General features: G+C 41.3%; 1 protein-coding gene across 1 annotated transcript in view; it reads left to right on the top strand.

The window, feature by feature from the left end:
* The window catches only part of LRP4 (LDL receptor related protein 4), a gene marked incomplete at its 5' end in the record, with an annotated part of 80,125 nt that overhangs the window by 31,315 nt on the left and 30,367 nt on the right, over window positions 1–18,443 (top strand). Inside the window, one exon of the mRNA XM_084207056.1 lies at window positions 9,443–9,589. Within this exon, the coding sequence (XP_084063182.1) occupies window positions 9,443–9,589 (147 nt within the window). The remainder of the gene's footprint in view (window positions 1–9,442; window positions 9,590–18,443) is intronic.

The following is an 18,443-nucleotide window of genomic DNA, read 5'->3' as shown; positions in this document are numbered from 1 at the left end:
AACAAAACCAGCATTTTCTACTCTCCTGCCAGTTACAAATGTTTGAGGGAACCTTGTAGTTACAGAAAGGACACTTGCCATTTAAGGGCTATTAAGTATGCAAAAGATATCACTGGATGGTCACATTTCAGCCAAAATATCTGGAAATTAGAGTTGAGGTGTTTTACCAGGTCCTTACAAAGTAGTTCTGATATTCCCAGGAGGGAGCAGCATATGATTCTGAAGAGAAGGCTGGGGGAAAAAGTCACAGAACAGGTCAGGTTGGAAGGGGTGCCAGTAGGTATTGTGGTCCAACCCCCTACTCAAGTAAGGTTATCCTAGATCACATGGCGCTGGGTTGCACCTAGGTAGTTTTTTAATATCAACTATGAGGGAGACTCTGCAACCTGTTTCAGTGCTTGGTCACCTGCACAACAAAGAAGTTCTTATGCTTGAGTGGAACTTCTGTGTGCATCAGTTTCTGCCTGTTGCCTCTTGTCCTGTTGCTTGGCACCACTGAGCAGAGTTTGGCTCCATCCTCTGACACTCTCCCTTCAGATATTGATAGACATTGATGAGATCCCCTCTCAGTTGTCTCCTCTCAAAGCTGAACAGGCCCAACTCCCTCAGCCTTTGCTCATAAGAGAGATTCTTCATCCCCTTAATCATCTTCTTAGCCCTCCACTGGACCCGCTCCAGGACCTCCATGTCTCTCTTGTGCTGAGGAGCTGAGAGGTGGAGATAACATTGTAGGTGTGGTCACTCAGATACAGCTTTCTCCTGTCTAGCCTCACCTGTTAAAATTCCTCAGTCCATTTGAAATAGTTGTCATTTACCTGATACTTCACGCCTGCTTTTGGACAAGAACTTAAAGCTGAGATTTTGATGTGTTTAACATGCTTTAGTGGTTGAAAAGTCCCGTTTCAATACTGAGAATTCATGTGTTGTCCACTGTGAGCTACTTCCATAGGCAATTAAAAAGTTGCTCAGGAAACAATGTTTCCTATTCAGAAAAAAACCCTCATAGAATTGGTAGTTGTTGCCTTTTGTCTGATTTCAAGAACTAAATAGTCAGCAGGGAATAAAAATATGCCATGTTGGTTCAGGCTTCAAATAATCTTTTTGGAGTCTTGAGGGAACTATAACACACTTTTGATAAATGTTTGGTTACTGTGGTTAGAACATGATTCCCAATGTGATGTACAAGTCTCAGTATGGACCTTAATCTTACACTTTACTTCTGCAGATGGGGGGAAAGTTTCTTCCTCCATGGTGTGACATTTATACATAATTAGCTTAAAGTATTTTTTTTTGCTGCCATATTGTGTCATAGCAGAAACCAGTGGCTAGTCTTTTATTATTGCTCCTTGATTTTTCCAGGCATTGCCGCATCCCCAGCCTGTTCTATTAATTTGTTCAATCTGTTTCAAATTAATTTCCACCAGATGCACTGGTTTAAAAAAATATTTTTTTAAAGGTTGAATCTTAATTTCCTGCCCATAATTCTAATCTTCTAAGGCCCCTTCTGTATTATTTCTTTTTCCTCTGTTCTGTTTGGAGAAGAATATTTCCTATTTTGGTATCATTTGCAGGCTCCTTTAACTTGATACTTAGTCTTTCTTCCAGATCATTAATGAAGTTATTTCATGGGACTGGATCTAATGCTGATCCCTATAATACATACTAACTATCCCTACCCCCTGCAGCTTGACTTGCTGCCATTTCTCATTATCTTTTGTTTATGGTCCTTCAGCTGACTTTTTTGATCTGTGTTTGCTGGTAACCCAGCCAATTTGAATAAGATTTTGAGTAGGATTTCATGGCAATAATAATGCACCTTCTGTTCAAAGACTCTGTATGTGTAGGAACAGATTAAACATTAAGCCTCAGTTCATTGTGGTGGCATAATAGCAGTATACCCACTTGTAGAAGGGAAGAAGTAATTTTGTCAAGTTCTGTAGAAGATACAGAGTTAGGACAAGTATCTAGAGACCTCAGTTATAGTCACATTGATTAGTGCAAGGTATTAATTTATGGCTTTAAAGTTTTGGAAGAAGGAACTGTATCAATTGCTTCTTAATCATTGAGTCTTTTTATGTTCAAATCAAATGCTTCTTCAGTGTATTTTTTCAAGAGTTGTTTCTGTAAACGCTTTCCTACTCCCCAGGTGCAGGTAGAAGTTTTCAGTGGGATTGCTGGTCTTTAATTGTTTCAGTGGGATTGCTGGTCTGTGGGATCAGAATTGGGGGTCCAGGGACTCAAGGATGTTTTTAAAGGCCTCCTGTTTCTCTCCCCATGCAATGTTTCTGAAAATATAGCTTCTCACTCTAACTCAGTCATGCATCCATTGCACTAACACTCAGTCAGTTAGCACTTTGTTGTACCCCTTATTTTCTTCAAGTCCTAATTAGCAGATGCCCTGTGGAATTTCTCTTCCTTATGCTTTCATTCTTTGTGCTCACATTAAGTGTAACATTTTTGAGGTCTAAGGTGTGTAGTTGAGCAGTTTAATATGGTAACTGAAGGTGATTGTGCTTGATAATGTGCCTCTCCCTAGCACTTTGTGCAGTCACGTGTTTAATTGAGAACAAGCTGGTTCAGGATTGAGGTTATCCCTTCTTTTTCAGATTGAAAGGGGAACTTCTAGGACTAGGGAACTTTCATTTTCACTTGGAGACTGCCAAAGTAGGCACCATATTCCGTTACCAAAAAGCTGTAACATCTTCAGTCTCCTCTCTGGTTCATGTGGTTTTGTTGAGGTTTATCTCTTTTTTTTCCCTTAACCTTTCCACTATCACATACGTCCTCAAACAAAACTGTAACAATTCTGTTTAAAGCTTTGAAAACTTTTGGATTGCTCTTCCTAGTGATGTTAACTTTAGTCTAGGCAGGCTTCAACAACTCGAAGACCATGTGGGTACCCAATCGGAACTGCTTCAGATGCTTCTGTAATGGGAGTAGAAAAGAAGAGAAAACTGTTGGCTTTTATCAGTGCATGGTGCCCCTTCTGACATCAGGCTGTTGTGCTGTAATGTTGCCTTTTCTGTGTCTGCCAGCAGAGCTCTGAGTTTAAACAATGGTCAGCAAATCCCTCTTCTAAAGCTGGATTAACTGTACTTTTTTCTTCAGTGGAAACTGCTATTTGGGTAAGAGAGGAATCCAGAATTTTCATTTTCCCTGAAGACAGGCAAGCAAATGAAGCCGAGCTTCTTTGCTGTAGGAACTCAGGGAAGTACTGGATAAAGAAGGAAAGTGTATCATCTGAGCTATGCTCAAGACCATCTGATATATCCCCTCATATGCCCTCATCAAGATGTCTATGTGATGGGAATGCAAAAGAGAGTCTGACCTGGAAGCGGAGAAAGAAGGATAATTGTTATCTGACACAGACCTTCTGGCAATAGGTGGGCAAGGTGTTAAGAAGGTTATTAAAGGCTGTGCTGCAGAATTCACTAATTTTAACCCCAAGTAAACAATCAGATGCTCATGAGTTCTTAAAATACAGAAGAAAGAAATTCAGTGCATCTCTTGAAGCCAGGGCAAAATATTCTGATGCTTACTCCAGATTTGTTCAAAAATGCATCTGGGGATACCTTCCATGCTTTCTCTGGAAAACACTCTACACCCTTATACCCATCACTGTTAGGACTTCAGTTCTCTCCTTTCACCTTTAATGCCGTTAATCATATTCCATTCAATTTACACAGTCCTGGATTTCTTTTTTTCCTCTTTGTAACTCTAAGTGTCATATGTGTCCTGTATTTTCACCTCCTTCAATATCCACTTATACCTTCTGTCCTCAAAACATTTTTCTGTTAAAATTTTAAAGTATGGTGTTTTCATATTTTTGGTTGTCTCTTGTAATAATGAGGTTTGCAGAAAGATCTCTGCCTTCCATTGAAGGTCTTCTCTAGGCCAGAATTAGATCCCTGTCCATGGAGAGGGAGAAACCCAGATCTGTATGTTACTCAGTGCTGGACCAAGAGAATGATTGTTCTTTCCAGAGGCTTCTGATTCTGAGCTGAACAGTCTGCAACTGTAAATAATGCCAAATGTGCTCATAGTTCTGGCTTTTCTAAAGCTATTGGTGCTGTTTTCCTTGCAGCATAGAAGCACTTACTTAGCCATGGTTTTAGCTGGGCTATCTGATGTTACAGGTACATGAAGAACTGGAGGGTGGTGCAAACAAACCGATGGCTATGAACTTCCTACTGCTGATTTTAAAAATAACAGTAAGAGGTTCTGTGTTAGGATCAAAAGGAAAAGATAAAATCAACAGGGTGGTGTGAGGTGGGAGTCTCTTTTATGTAGCTCGTTCTTGATACCTGGGTAAAAGAAGATTTGGAAAGGCAGCATGGCATTGACCATTTAAGCAGCATGGCATTGGCAGTATGGCATTGACCATTAAAGCCAGATTCTTTTGCAGTTGTTCCTTGAGGAGACTTCATCCATATGTGAATATGATAAAATTCTGATAGTGCTAGAATGCTACTAGAGACTGACAGGAGTGTGTTGATCTCAACCAAAGATGCTTTTTACAGTGAGAGCAATCATGCTACCTCCCCATTACCTCCCCAGAGACATGACAGAGTCCCTGTCACTGGAGGTTCTCAAGATGCAGCTGTACAGGGTGCTGGATAGTCTCATCCAGGCTCCATTTCCCACAAAAGGTTGGGCCAGGTGATCTTTTGAGGTCCTTTCCAAATTGGGCTGTTGCATGATTCCATGTTGTATAAACAGCCTGTCAAAGGTTGAATTGCTGCAAAATAGTGTTAAGAGCTGCCGTGTGTCATTATTTTTATTGAAGAGGGAATGGGTTAGACTCTTTCTTTTTGGAATAAAGCACACCATTAAGACGTAAACAAAACAGGTTTTCACTCTGCACTAGAAATCTACTGTTTCAGTCAAAGCAACAACTACAGAGCCCAGTTTGGTAATTTTCCTGTCTACTTAAGTTTTCTTTGTAATGTCAATATTTTTATGAATCCATGGCAAATAAAGGGTTGCTCTGTAATAGCTCTGAGGGTTGCAAGTGACTTTATCAGCAAAATGAAGCTGTGTATATTATTAGGTTTTGCTTCATTTGGTATATATTGTTTGGTCTGATGAAGAGTTGCTGGGAGGTGAGGGAAGCAGAGTAACCTGCGGTTTAAGCAGCCCTGCCCTCGCCTCTCCCACCCCCCCCCCAAAAAAAAGAAGCAGAAATGTAGAAATAACAGGATGTTAATTGTCTTCTGCTTTTCAGCCATTTTCAAATTATATAACTGCTTTGCCAACTTTAGACATAAAACTACGTAGATCCTAACTATTGTTTTAAGAGAGGTGGGGGCAACTCACCCTTCCTTAGGAGACAATTTATCAAATATATATGAAGATGTGGAGGATATTTGGAAGCAATCTGAAGAAGCAGCATACCATGCTAAATTAAGGTGATGGCAGATGTTAAGTATGAGGCCTGTGTTTAGACTGACTTCCTGTTTTTAAAATCTGGAGGTTGTTTGTATACTTTGCTGGAAAACTGGTTACTGGATCCTGCTGCTATGCATCTGGAGGGAGCCAAACTACAGACAGCAAAGATAATTTTTTAGTTGTTTGTACCCATGGGCAAGTGAGAGTAGGAAGTTTTTTTGTGGTCACATGAGGGATCAGGAGAGGCCATGAAAATTGAGTGATATCAGCTCAGCATGTGGCAGTATCTCTGTTTAGCTTTTTTGTGTCATTTTGTATATATTGCATTGCTAAAATATGTCAGGGTTTTCCCTCCTACATAAGTGAAAATATTTTTGAATACAGAGTTAGTAAAACGTCCAAGCCTTCAATGTTATGTAAAGTTTCGGGAAAAATATTTGTCGTTACTAAGCCCAGTCGTGTCTCTCCCTGTTCCTGCTCCAGAATAATGTGTACAAGTGCAATTAGATATGTCCCCTTTGATTGTTGGTCCAGTTGCCTGAACAGCAAGCACTGATTTCCATCCTGTTCCTGGCCCGCTGACTAAATGGGATTGAAACGTGACACTGGAGCTTTATATGTGTGTTTGGTCAGCCTTCTGTCTCACGCTCCCAGTGTTTAATGTGAGTTTGAGGTAAGAGAGTAGATCTCCTGCTAAGGCTTCTCACTCCAAGTGCACCATTTCCGCTTGGAGTTGGAAAAAACATGCTTCTCATCTTTATCCTTCCTGACCCTCTACTGTTACAGATACAGTTACAGGGTAGTGTCACTGGAGCTCTGAGCACTGGGAAATATTTATGAGTGAAATACTATCCACAGTGATATCATTGAGAAAATTCTTGCTGCCTTCAGGTGTGCCAGCTTTCATTCACCTTGTTCTGTTGGCTGGAAAAGACTAGCCATCCAGGATTTGCTTCTGAAACTGTTCATAGGTTGAAATCAGTGTGCTTTCCCAGCAATCATGTGCATTACTTGACAAGTGCAAAACCAGGGTAGATCATGATTTATAAATGACTAGAAGGCTAGTTCTCCTAAGGGTCACAAATCACAAACCATTAGATCTGCACTGGTTGTAACTTGAAATAGTTGAGCAAAGTATGCTTACATAATGGCACTACAGACACCAGCTAGTACATATGAGAGAGTGTTGTTATCTGGGTCATAGCGTGTCCTTCAGCTTCCAGCAGTTTCAGTAGCATGGTAAAATCACAGAGCAGAGATGATGGAACATAGCAACTTTAATGAGGTGAGAAGAACAGATTTAGTATGTGTGTGCTTATATGTAACCTAATATTAGTAACAACTTTGAAGAGCACTGTGTGTTTGACAATACAGCAGATTAAGTTACAGTTTGCAGACTGGGACAGCTGCACAAATTCTTTCATTGCTGTTGCAGAGTTGTACTGCCATGCTGCTCATGGGGAAGGCCAGAAAAGCTGGTGAAAGGATTAAAGAACAAGTCTTCAGAGGAGGGACTGAAGGAGTTAAGGTGGTTTAGCCTAGAGAAAATGAGGCTCAGGGAGACCCTATCACTCTCTGCAACTACCTGGAAGGAGGTTGTAGGGAGTTGGGTGTCTTTTCTCCCAGGTACAAAGTGATAGGATGAGCAGAAATGGTCTCGAGTTGTGTCTGAGAAGGTTTAACTTGCTTATTAGGGAAATTTTTTTTCACCAAAAGGGTTGTCAACAGTGGAGGACAGGCTGCCCAGGGGATGGTAGTCTCCATTCCTGCAGGTATTTAAAAGGCATGTGGATGTGGCACTTAGAGATGTGGTTTAATGGTGGACCTGGCAGTGTTGGATTCGTGGTTGGACTCTGTGACCGTAGAGATCTTTGCCAGCCTAAATGATAGTGATCTTGTGTACTCCAACAGGAAGGGATATTGGAGTTTAAAGTAGCTGGGGTGAGTGTTTTGGGGTGCTTTTGAGGATAATGGTAGAAAATTGCTTTGGAAAAGGAAGTTTAAACAGCAGCTACTTCGGTTACTAGTTCTGCTGTTTTAAAAGGTTGTAGCACCTACAACAGCAGAAGATGGTTTGTCCTGAATTTTCTGTGTTGTTGGTTTGAAGAAACCTGTTTGATTTCTGTGGGTGATTGTGGTTCTCTTGAATTTCCAATAGTTTATTTCTACTAGTCTGAAATAGTTGCATAAATGATAAATTGCTTTTCCTTAGGAATGTTGCTTTTTTTTGCCATCAGGCTACATCACCCACTTGCTGTCCTTTTGAGCCAGCTGTTGCCCTGGCCATACCCGACCAGTCCTCTGAAGATCTGATTGCCCTGGCCTCTTGCATTCCTTATTCACTTCCTGTTCTTTTAGCCTTTATCCCTTGTTACACCAGATGGTGGCTGCTTTTCTGTTGTATGCAGTAATACCTTGAGATGTATGTTTTGTACTAAACCTTTCAAAGGTAACCTGTAGAGGACATGAGTACAAGAATAAAAGGTTTTCGCCCCCATGACAGACTGAACAGAAATCTCACAACCAATTTGTTGGGTGCAGTTCAGCTTGGAGAATAGTTTGTAGTTAAGGCCTTGCAACCTGCAGTGTAGCATTTGCAAGCAGGCAGCTGAGGCCAGCAGAAATCTCTTCAACCAGTTTTGTGCAGAAGAAACATAATGTAATCCTTTTTCAAGGAAGTGCATTCTCTCTGAAGTTAAATCTTGGCTTTACTGGCACAAGTGGATGTCTTCACTGGAGGGAATTCTGCTATTGAAAGAGTTGCAGAAATATTACACCAATTTTGCAGATATTCCTTTTCTCAATTAGAATGAAAAATAAGGAAAGTATGAGGCTTGTTTTTTCTTTTTGCCTAATTGGTACAGGTTATGGTTAATCACAGGTAAGCTAGATGTATGAGTGAGATCAATGAAATCAAAAAGGCTGAAAATAGTTCAGTGTGTATGTAATTACCACTTGGGGTTACCACTTGGGGCAGGTATTTCTCTGTAATTCTTTCCTTATGATCTGTTGTTTAATCTAAGAGCTTTAGGTTTGTTTGAATTGCAGAAAGAAGGACCCATGCAAAAAAATCCAACCAGACTGCTTGAGGGAGTTGATGATTGATAATCATTTGTTTAACAGTGATATTGATTATATAGTTGTCTAGATAATGTCAGACAGAAGTTCAGGCATGACCTTTTCCTTTTGGGGGTAGGGGGGTGTTACAGCCTGTTCTTTCTCAAGGCAGAGATTTTCTTAAGAGAAAGTGTGGGATAATAATCCTAAATAGTTGCATTTGCACAGGGGTGAGACTCAAGAGTTGTGTTAGAGTATTGTTCTGAAGGTGGGAAAGGAGGGCTGGGAAGTCCTTAGGCTAACTTTAGGGCTGGTAAAAATATTCTTATCAGGTTATAAATTATCATTTGGACTGCATTTTCTTTTGGTCAGTTTGTAAAGCTGAAAATCCTCTTGCTCTTTTGCACAGCCTAGCGTAACAGTTTAATGTTTACAGGTAAATAAAAAAAGATTTTTTTTTCCACTCTCACTGGAGTCTGAAATGTCTAAAATAGTGACATGCAAAAGGTTTGCATCTAAAAAGTTTAAGGTTTGGAGAAGACCCTTCAAATAGCAAGCATTCTACTTCAGAAAGTTTTCCCTTGTATTGTGGTGTCAGAACTAAGTGAAGAGCAGCAGCAGCGCTGTGGTCTAGAAGAGGACTTACTTTGCAAAATAAAAGGGGTGTTCTGATACCTGGCATTCCTTGAATGTTTGTGATTAGTGCTGAGTTATTTTTCAGCTGATTCCCAAGTCTCTTTTTGGCAGATTGCACTTTGCTGTTGCCTTCAAAGAGCCCCTTTCCAAGAAGCTGTGCATAGTAATCGATCTCCAATTTCAGCATGTGAGGAGGCAAATGTTTTCCTTTCCAGTCAAGGATGTGTTCTTACATAGTAGTGTATACACACTTTCTGTGTGTACACAGAGAAAAATTTATGTCACTTAGTATTTAATGTTTACTCTAAAATAGATGGGATCTCTTCAAAACATTTTTCTTTCTTTTTTTCTTCCTTTACAGGTGTTACAAGCAGCACTGAGTGCTCCTGTGGACGTAATCATTTTACCTGTGCTGTCAGTGCTTTTGGTGAATGCACCTGCATCCCTGCTCAGTGGCAATGCGATGGAGACAATGACTGTGGGGACCACAGTGATGAAGATGGCTGCAGTAAGAATACCATCCTTGACTTGTGTTTGGGAAAATTGAATATCTGTTTCTCTGCAGGTGCTGCCCTCTTTTACAAGCACATCCTGCCATTTGTGTGGCAAATGTTTTTGTTTGTAGATGACTTGTACTTTTGACTGACTCTGAGTTGAACAAAGTCATTGTCCAATGATATAAACACAGTGGAAGCCCAACTTCGGCTTTTTTTGCAGCTGGTTTTAGGTGGTGCTTGGACATGAATATGTTAGAGGGAGAGGAAGGACAGAAAAGAGTACCTCTCATTTTTCCACCCTTGCAAAAACACTATCTCTGAGTTAAATTATATGATTTTGCTGTAAATATTAATGGAAAATAAACAGTGTGAAGAGGCGTATTGAGGGTGTCTGCCCTCTTAAGTAACATTCTAGTTTCTGTCCTTGCTGCCCTGTGAAGGGCAGGAAAGGCAAGCACTGAAATAACATTCATTGGTCTTGGGATCTGCTGAGAGACATTACCTTGCAGGTACTGTGTATCTGCATAGTGTTGGCATCTGTGTAGCTGAGCCCAGCTAGGTGAGAACTGATGTGAAATGTCATTCTGAATGGGTGTAGCATGATAGAGATGAATAGAGAAAGCCTCTTTCCGTGGAAACACAAGGAAGTTCCTTTTTTACCTCATCTCTTTGGATTCCACAGAGCATGGTAGAATTGAAGAGTAGGGAAAAAAAGCCCTGGTCTCATGAAACTCCTTTCCTAAAAGTTGCCCTAGAGCTGAAAATTTAGGGCTCCTGTCAGTGGACATGAGATATAAATTTTTCTTCCTCTGCTGGATCTTTCTCTAACCTTTTCTGGTTACTGCTGTTGATTACTGTATGAAAAGGAGCTTTCCCAATCTTTTAAGTATTGTCTTAAAGAATCTCTTCTTCCTTAAATGTGGGAGATGTCGACCCAGCTTCGTGAAAATTTCCTTCCTTCTGAGTTCTCGTTTCTTAAAATTTTGTGAGCATAGAGCAACATGGAAGACCTTAAGTCTTGGGGAGGTGAGGCATATCCAAAGCTAAGCTGGTTTTACTGGCTTTTTACTAAGCATAGAAGAAAATTCCTTTTCTTGCAAGGTTTTTTTGAAGGTAGGTGAGGAGATTGGGGGATGGTGGTGGGATTGTTTTAACTTATTTTTTGGTGGGCTCCATAACGATTAAGACAAGAGATACTTCTTGATATGATTTTCCTGGTAATTCAACAACTTCTAGCACCAAAAATTTCAAGCTAAGCAGGCATGGTAGGACTTGGGGGTGGGAAAGATAAGATCTTCCATGGGAACTAGCAGGAGGTGCTAACAAGAGTTGCTTCATACAACTTATGCTTAAACTGTGAATCTCCTTGCCACAAAACATTGATTCTGAAACTTCAAACATTCTTGAACAGCAATCTGACAAGTTTGTGGATGTATAATCCATTAAGGGCTGTGAAAGATGAATATGCCGCCTCTGGTTTGGGAAGTCTTTATTACAAGTAGAGGCAGATTTTGTGTTTTGATGAAGAACATTTTTTTTCATGCTACTTTCTTCGACTCTTCTCTTGCTGTCTACTGATGCATCATGTCTTTCTCTCTGTGGCTTCAAAGAGAGGAACTTTTTGGTCTTGCACAGTAAGATATAATACATTAAGGGGATAAAATATATTAAGGGGATCTGGCCTATATTTATTTGAATGGAAGCTGTGCAAACAAGAAAACAGTACTGAAATGTGAGCAATCTGCTGATATTCTCAGGCACTGGAAGTTGGGAAGAATATAAAAGAGAGGTAGACATATAAGAGACAGAATATAAAGTGATGCAGAGAATGTGGGAACTGGGCTTGACTTCTTCCTTTTTTAATTTACAGTTTCTAAGAAGGTTGGCCACTGCAGTTATGACAACAAAGAAAATTCTATAACTACATTGGCAGCAAAAAGAGGGCTGAGCAGAGTCTTCACCCTTAGTTGAGTGTAGAGGGTAGCATAGTGTCAGGGAAATGAGAAAAAGGCTGTGTTACTTAATGCCTTCTTTGCCTTAGTCTTTAGTGCCAAAACCAGTTGTCCTCAGGATACCAGTTCCTTGAGCTGGAACTTAATGACAGAGAGCTGTGTGAAGCCCCCATAATCCAGAAGGAAATAGTTAGTGACCTGCTATGCTAATTAGACACCCATAAGTCCATGAGCCCAGAAGGGATGCACCTAAAATTAATGAGGGTGAAAGAACTTGCCAAACCTCTTTCAGTCATTTAGAAGCAATCCTGGTTAACTGGAGAAGTTCCAGTTGGATGGAAATTGGCAAATGAAGCACCCAGCTACAAGAGTTGGAAGGATTGTCCAGGGAACTAAAGGCCTGTCAGCCTGACCTCAGTACTAGGGATGGTCATGGAGCAGATCATCCTAGTGCCATCATTCAACATGTGCAGAACAACCAGGGATCAGGCCCAGACAATATGATTTTACAAAAGGCAGGTCCTGCTTAGCCAACCTGATCTCCTTCTGTGACAGCGTGACCCTTTTAGTGGATGAGGAAAAGGCTGGGTTGATGAGCTGAAACCAGTTGTGTGAGGTTCAACAAGGTGAAGTGTCAGATCCTGACCATGGATCACAACAACCCCAGACAGCACTACAGGCTGGAAAGCTGCACAGCAGAAAAGGACCTGGGGGTGCTGGTCAGCAGCAGCTGAACATGATCCAGTGTGTGTGTGTGTGTGTGTGTGTCCAGGTGACCAAGAAGGTCAATGGCATCCTGTCCTGGTTTCAGGCCCCTCTCTACAAGAGAGAGGCGTGTGTCCAGAGAAGTGCAGTTGGGCTGGTGAAGGGTCTAGAAAACATGTATTGGGAGAAGCAGCTGAGGGAACTGGCGTTTAGCCTGGAGTAAAGGAGGCTAGGGTGACCTCATTGCCCTCTACAACTGCCTGAGATGAGGTTGTAGTGAGGTGGGGTCAGTCTCTTCTCCCGTGTCTCAGGTGAAAGGATGAGAGCGAATGGCCCTAAGTTGCACCAGGCAAGGTACAGATGGGACATTAGAAAATAACTTTTCACTGAAAGAGTGGTCAGGCATTGGAATAAGTTGCCCAGGGAGGTGGTAGAGTCATGGTCTCTGGAAGTGTCAAAGAGGTGTCTGGATTTGGAACTTGAGAGTATGGCTTGGGGGTGGTATAAGTTGACCGTTGGACTAGATGGTCTTGAGGGTCTTTTCCAACCTTGATGATTATTTGATTTTATTCAGGAAATAACTTGGTCCATTTATACAGAGTAGTAAAGCGATTCAAGGGGGTAGGACTAGAATAGGACCTGTCTTTTTAAATATTGCATTCTGGTAGAAGAAAGCAGAAATAAAAGTTAACATTTCTGTAACATCCTTCGCCCCATTTCTTAAGTGCATGACTTCAGCACACACATTCAAGGTTGCAGTGGAGGAGCTTGAGGAACACTTACTCCTTTAAGCCTGTTATATCTTGCTCTGAGTGGCTGCTCATTATGAATCCAAGTATGATACTATTCTTAGCTCGTAAGAACTAGATCAGCTCTACAGTGTAGGTTTGTGGTAATTGTCTGTGCTGTTTCGTGTCTTGCTTAGTTATTATAGTACCAAACCTTTTTGCCAGAACAGGTTGCTTGCTAAATCCCTCTCTTCTACTTGGCATACAGGAACCTTTTGAAGGTGTACTCCTTTGTGGGGTTAACCTTCCATTTTCTCTGCTTACTGACTGTGCCAAGCATAAACAGGGCAGCAGGAGTGCAAGAGCAGGGGTGGGGCTTGAGCCCCTTGGAACAGCAACATCAACTTTAAACTGACTTAAGCTTCTCACGAATCAGCAGTGATGCACACAGTACATGTTGGTTCAATAATTTTTCTTTCCTTCCCTGGCTGTTTGTCTGTGACATGCATAAAGTTTCCTGGTTGGAGTGAAATTTTGAGCTTCTCTATTTTGAACTTGATTTATTGTTTATTTATTGACTGAAATTATTAAATTCCTTTTAATACAAATACTGAGCTAAAGATTTGGATTGTTGTGAAGTCATCTAGCAAGTCCCAGATATACTAAAGGCCTACTTTAAAAATTCCCAAAAAAACTGGGGCTAGTCTTCATGCTGAGTGGCCCAGTTGTTTTTTCTGACTTATGAACTGCAATCTGCAACCACTTTATATGGAGTCTTCTGAGGTGCTGTTTAGATTCTTTTCCAGCAATTGTATGGATGTGCAGCTCTGAGTTTTACAGGCAGGAATTATAATATCAAGTAGATGTCTCTGATTGGAAAAGTGAACAGACGTGTTTGCAAGGAATCCCACCTTTCCACTGATCTGCTGCAAGCTAGTTTTAGAGTTACAGGATTTTCTTTTTTCTCCTGTGAATGTCCAAACTTTCCAGAGAAATAAATCTGCAACCATACCTTTTTGAAGTGTACTTTTCTTCGGTGTATCATATGCTCATATGTATACTTTTAAGCCAATACCATGAGAAGAGTAAGTTATGCCTACTTCCTTGGGAAGAGAGGAGGAAAATGGGAAGACATTGGACTTACTGGACTCCTAGTAAAGCAAAAAACTGAAACAGGCTGGGGGTTAAGGGGAAAATTACTTTAGCAAGTCAAGATTCAGTCTTGCATCTGTGTCTATATGGTACTGTATATATGCTTGAGTAGTTGGAGTTTTCTAAATTCTGTATTAATGCAATTTTCTTGCCTTGAATTGGTAATTGTGTAATTTTGGTTAAAGAATAACAGCTTGAAATGCAGTGTGTGGTGTAAAAAAAAGAAAGCAAGATACTTGGTTGTGAGTGGAGTTGCAACTGTGGAAAAACAGGAGCAGACATGGGAAACACTCCTTTTGAGAGATATTTTCAGTTTTGAGATAAATTCTTAAAATATGGTGTGTTTTACTTTGTTTGGATTTTAATATTGTGTTGCACACCATAAAACAAATCACCACTTCTTGAGTTGATTCCACTAAATTTTTCCTCAACTGTCACTGTTTCTGCACACCCCAGACACTTTACATTTGTATCAGTGTCCTTGGAACATCTGCCTCTCCCATAGGTATTTTCCATTAGCTTTGGGAGAGCCCTGTCTCTGCTTACCTGTGACAGAAATTGTTCTTACAAATTTGAAGCCGTGCTGTGATGGAAGCCAATTATTCTGTGACATGTTTGCTTCCTGCTCTGGATCATGTTTACAAGCCAGAGTGCTGTAGTAATAATAGCAATAAGCAACCTGCCAGCTGTCATGCCAGCTCCATAGACTTTGTCTGGTGTCAGCTCTCTGGCTTGCTGACAGTGTCTGGCTTGGAAGCCCTCACTGTACATGCACAGAGTAGTTCAGCTGCCTTCCTGCCTTGTGCCAGCAGAGACTGCTTTGGCCTGTCCCTAACGAAAGGCGCATGCAAGAAGAGGAATGGTTTTCATTCTGCCCTCCTGCACGCCCTTTGAAGTCCTCATGGTGTGAATGAGTCTTACTTCCTGTGGCAAGGGTGAAAGGACAACTGGGTAAACTTGGCCTGAGGACTGATACATAGTTCCGTTTCTTGTAAGATACACCAAATCTCCCCATAACCATCCTCCCAGAAGAGCTTTCTTGCTCTGAATTTTGGATCTGTATCATACATAATTAACTTGTTACTTTTTGGGACGCAGACTTGCTTGCTTACCTCCTTGCACTGTTGTACAATGCTTTTTCATTTGAAGGGACTGAAGAAAAGTTTACTTCTTTTACCTTAAAGATTACTGAAAGTGATTTGTTGTTCCCCTCTCATGGAGAAATCTACACAGTTCCTGTTGAGCTGCAGCTCATTCAAGCCCTGTAGAGGATATCCTCCTTACCAGGCAGGACTATCGCTATAACCTGCTCATCAGCCCCACAAGAAAAAATTTTAAGGTGAGATTAGGATAAAATCTCACAGGTCTTTTATTAAAATTAATGGAAACTTTGAAAGAATAATTTTCCTTCTGCCATTCACTTAATCAGGAGCTCAGATGCAAAGGCTCAGGTGAAGCTTCCCTTCTAAACTTCAAGTTTTAAAATCTAGGAACTCTTGTCAACAGTTCAGTATTCTATTGAAAACACACCAGTTCCGTATCTGCAACTTTGTCATGTTATTGGGCCTGGAGTATGTATGTTTCCTTTAAAAGGCACCAGAATTAATGCAATGCCCCCTCAGGCAGAGTGCTTGTGATCAAAGGACTGTGCAAGATTGGATGCTGATAGTCTTTACTTTTTTTTTTTTTTTTTTTTTCCCCTTTTGACCCACAACATCCTTAAATACAGTTCAGCAGTGCAATAACATTTTATATTATTCTGGAACTAGATTTTCTAAAATGTTTGTTAGTAAAATGTAATGTCTTGTTTTTCTTCCTGAGAGTGGAATAACCTCCTTTATTTTTGTCCCTGGACTTTTTGCCTGCTGTGCTGCAGATCTCAGCAATCAGATCTGTTTGTGGGTATGTGTGTGTTTATACGTATGCACAAATATGAACATAGCTGGGGTCAAGCTGCACTTCTCTAATGGAGGTAGTGTGATTTTTTTTTTTTTAAATTGTATTTGTGTTTAAAATTGACTTCCCATTCTTCACATGAATGAGAGTTTGTCTAATTAAGCAGACGGTATTGTTCAAGCCTCTCTGCGTTCCAGAGCTCTGAACACCATTGCTTGCTGTCCTTGGGTGCAAAGCAACCTGCTCCCCACAGGCAACAGGGAAAAGTGTTCAAAGGACAGGGGGACGTGATTCAGTCTGTGTTTCACCTTATAAACTTCCCTCTTCCCCCACCCTCCCCCTTCTTCTGCTTGGCAATAAAAGAGTGTCCTGTGTAATAGGAGTTGGGAGAGGGGGAGGAATAGCAGGCTTATGATAGACCTAGCTTTGCTGAAACATTGGATGATGTCCAGTGTGACCATGCAGAGGGATGAGCTCAGGGAAATGGTTGGAAGTTCAAAGGCCTTTTTGTATTGCTCACTGTCAGTTGACAGATGTGCTCTCTTTAGCTGTTGCTGCCCAGCCTAGTTCTTCCCACTGGCTCCCCTTTCTTGGGTTTGCTCCCCATCCTGCCTCTGGCTCTACCTGGGGAGGCAAGTTAGTACCTGTCTGTCTGGGCATTTGCCTGCTTTCAACTCTATCCTGGGACTTGCCTTTGCTCATCTCTCTTAGGAAAATATTGTTTCTTTGCATTGATATGGAGAGATCAAGCTGGAATTGAGCAGAGAAGGGGGGTTGAGGATTAGCTGTGTTTACTGTTGGCATAGCCTAATCCTGCTGTGAGTACTGGTGAAAGCATCTTACTACAATTTATGATTGCTCTCTTATCAGGGGAAGTGATGCCTCTGAAGGACTAGTAGCTGTTTCAGAAAGTAATAAATATCCTTCATTTTACAGGCTGAAGAAGGGGGAAAAAGAGGCAGAACTGTCCCAGGGCCATACATCAATATCAAGATGGGATGAGAATATGGGGATTCAGTTTCTAATCTTCTTGATGCTAATCCAGCTTGTCCTCCAGCATGATGAAGAGGTCTTGTTCCACCTCTGTCAGTGAAAAGAGTTCTTGCTGCTTCATTTGTATTTCATGTACCTACCTTGTGACTATGGCTTTTAAAGTTAGCTATGTGAGTAAAAACAATGCACTTACCAGACTGTATAGCTGCTCCATTATGTCAGAACAAGACATAGTGGTGGTTGTTTGAATGTCCTAAGTGCGGCCTCCTAACTTTTGAATTTCCTTTTAACTTCAAATTTCCAAACACTTTGGGTGTATTTACAACAATATTAAACATTCACTGTGGGCTAGTGATATGGCCTTGGCTTTAACTCTATAGAAATAAAATTCATCATTCTGGCCAACAGAAGAGCTGATTAGTAACAACCCTAGGGCAAAGGGATGTGCAGTGGAACTGGAGCCTGCTGTCCTTAGAACATATAGAAGGAAACTGGAGTGTTTTTGTGTAAGCAGTGTGCTTTTTAGTGGAAAGAAGAAATTGGGAGGGCAGAGCTAGGAAGAGGGGGATTAGGAAGATTTCCCCCATGTGAAAGCTGCTCCCAGAATTTCTTGCATTTTCTTTTGAAGCATCTGTTTCTGACCATTATTAGATTCAGGTTACAGGTTTATGTGGATCCCTGCCCTGATCCCGTTGGCAGTTCCTCTGCTCTATGAGACATCAGCCCTCATTCATTAGTTTGGGTTTTTCAGTCACAAGTGGGTTTGTGGTTTTTCTTCCTCCTTTAAAGGAGAGCTCCTGTAGAAGATTTCATTCCACCCTGCCCCCACTGCAGTGTTGTCTGGGCTAGCACACACTTGCTCTCTGCTAGGGGAAGGGAATTTGGTCCTCCTTTGTATATGGCAGTTTGTGTTTTGCTCTCTTCCCCTGTGCTTGAAGCTTGATTTTTATATCTAGGGGGAGTATGAAATTGGTTGTACTGCTCCCTGTAGGGGTGGAATTTCATTTTATGTCCTTAGCTCATGAAGGGATGCAGCAGTTCAGTGGGATAATGGTATCTGCTCTGAACCAGGGCTAATGGCTTAACCCTCTGGGAGCCTGAAGAATTCTCCCCTGGAGAGTGAGCATGCAAATTCCCTTCCAGGTGGCTCCTGTGCAGTCCTTTGGTGATTAGTCATGCTAAAGCATATGCTGGGAGGATGGTCTTAGTCCTGAAATTGCAGCTGAGGCCAGGGAAGGTTTTTCTCAGTGTGCAGTGTTTGGAAGTTGTTCTTGGGGAAGAGAGGTCTGATCTGTGGGACTGATCGTCTGGGTCCAAAAATGTCCTGGTTTTATTGGGAAGCAGAGTTTGGAAAGTGGAGAGTTTTCTACTTCAACCTGCCCTGAGGAAGAAGACAAAACTCCTCCTTCATTTTGCTGCAGCAAACCACAGAAAGTGAA

Source organism: Fringilla coelebs (genome assembly GCF_963513975.1).
Source record: "Fringilla coelebs genome assembly, chromosome: 6".
NCBI lineage: Eukaryota > Metazoa > Chordata > Aves > Passeriformes > Fringillidae > Fringilla > Fringilla coelebs.
This window is presented reverse-complemented; position numbering and strand designations above follow the sequence as displayed.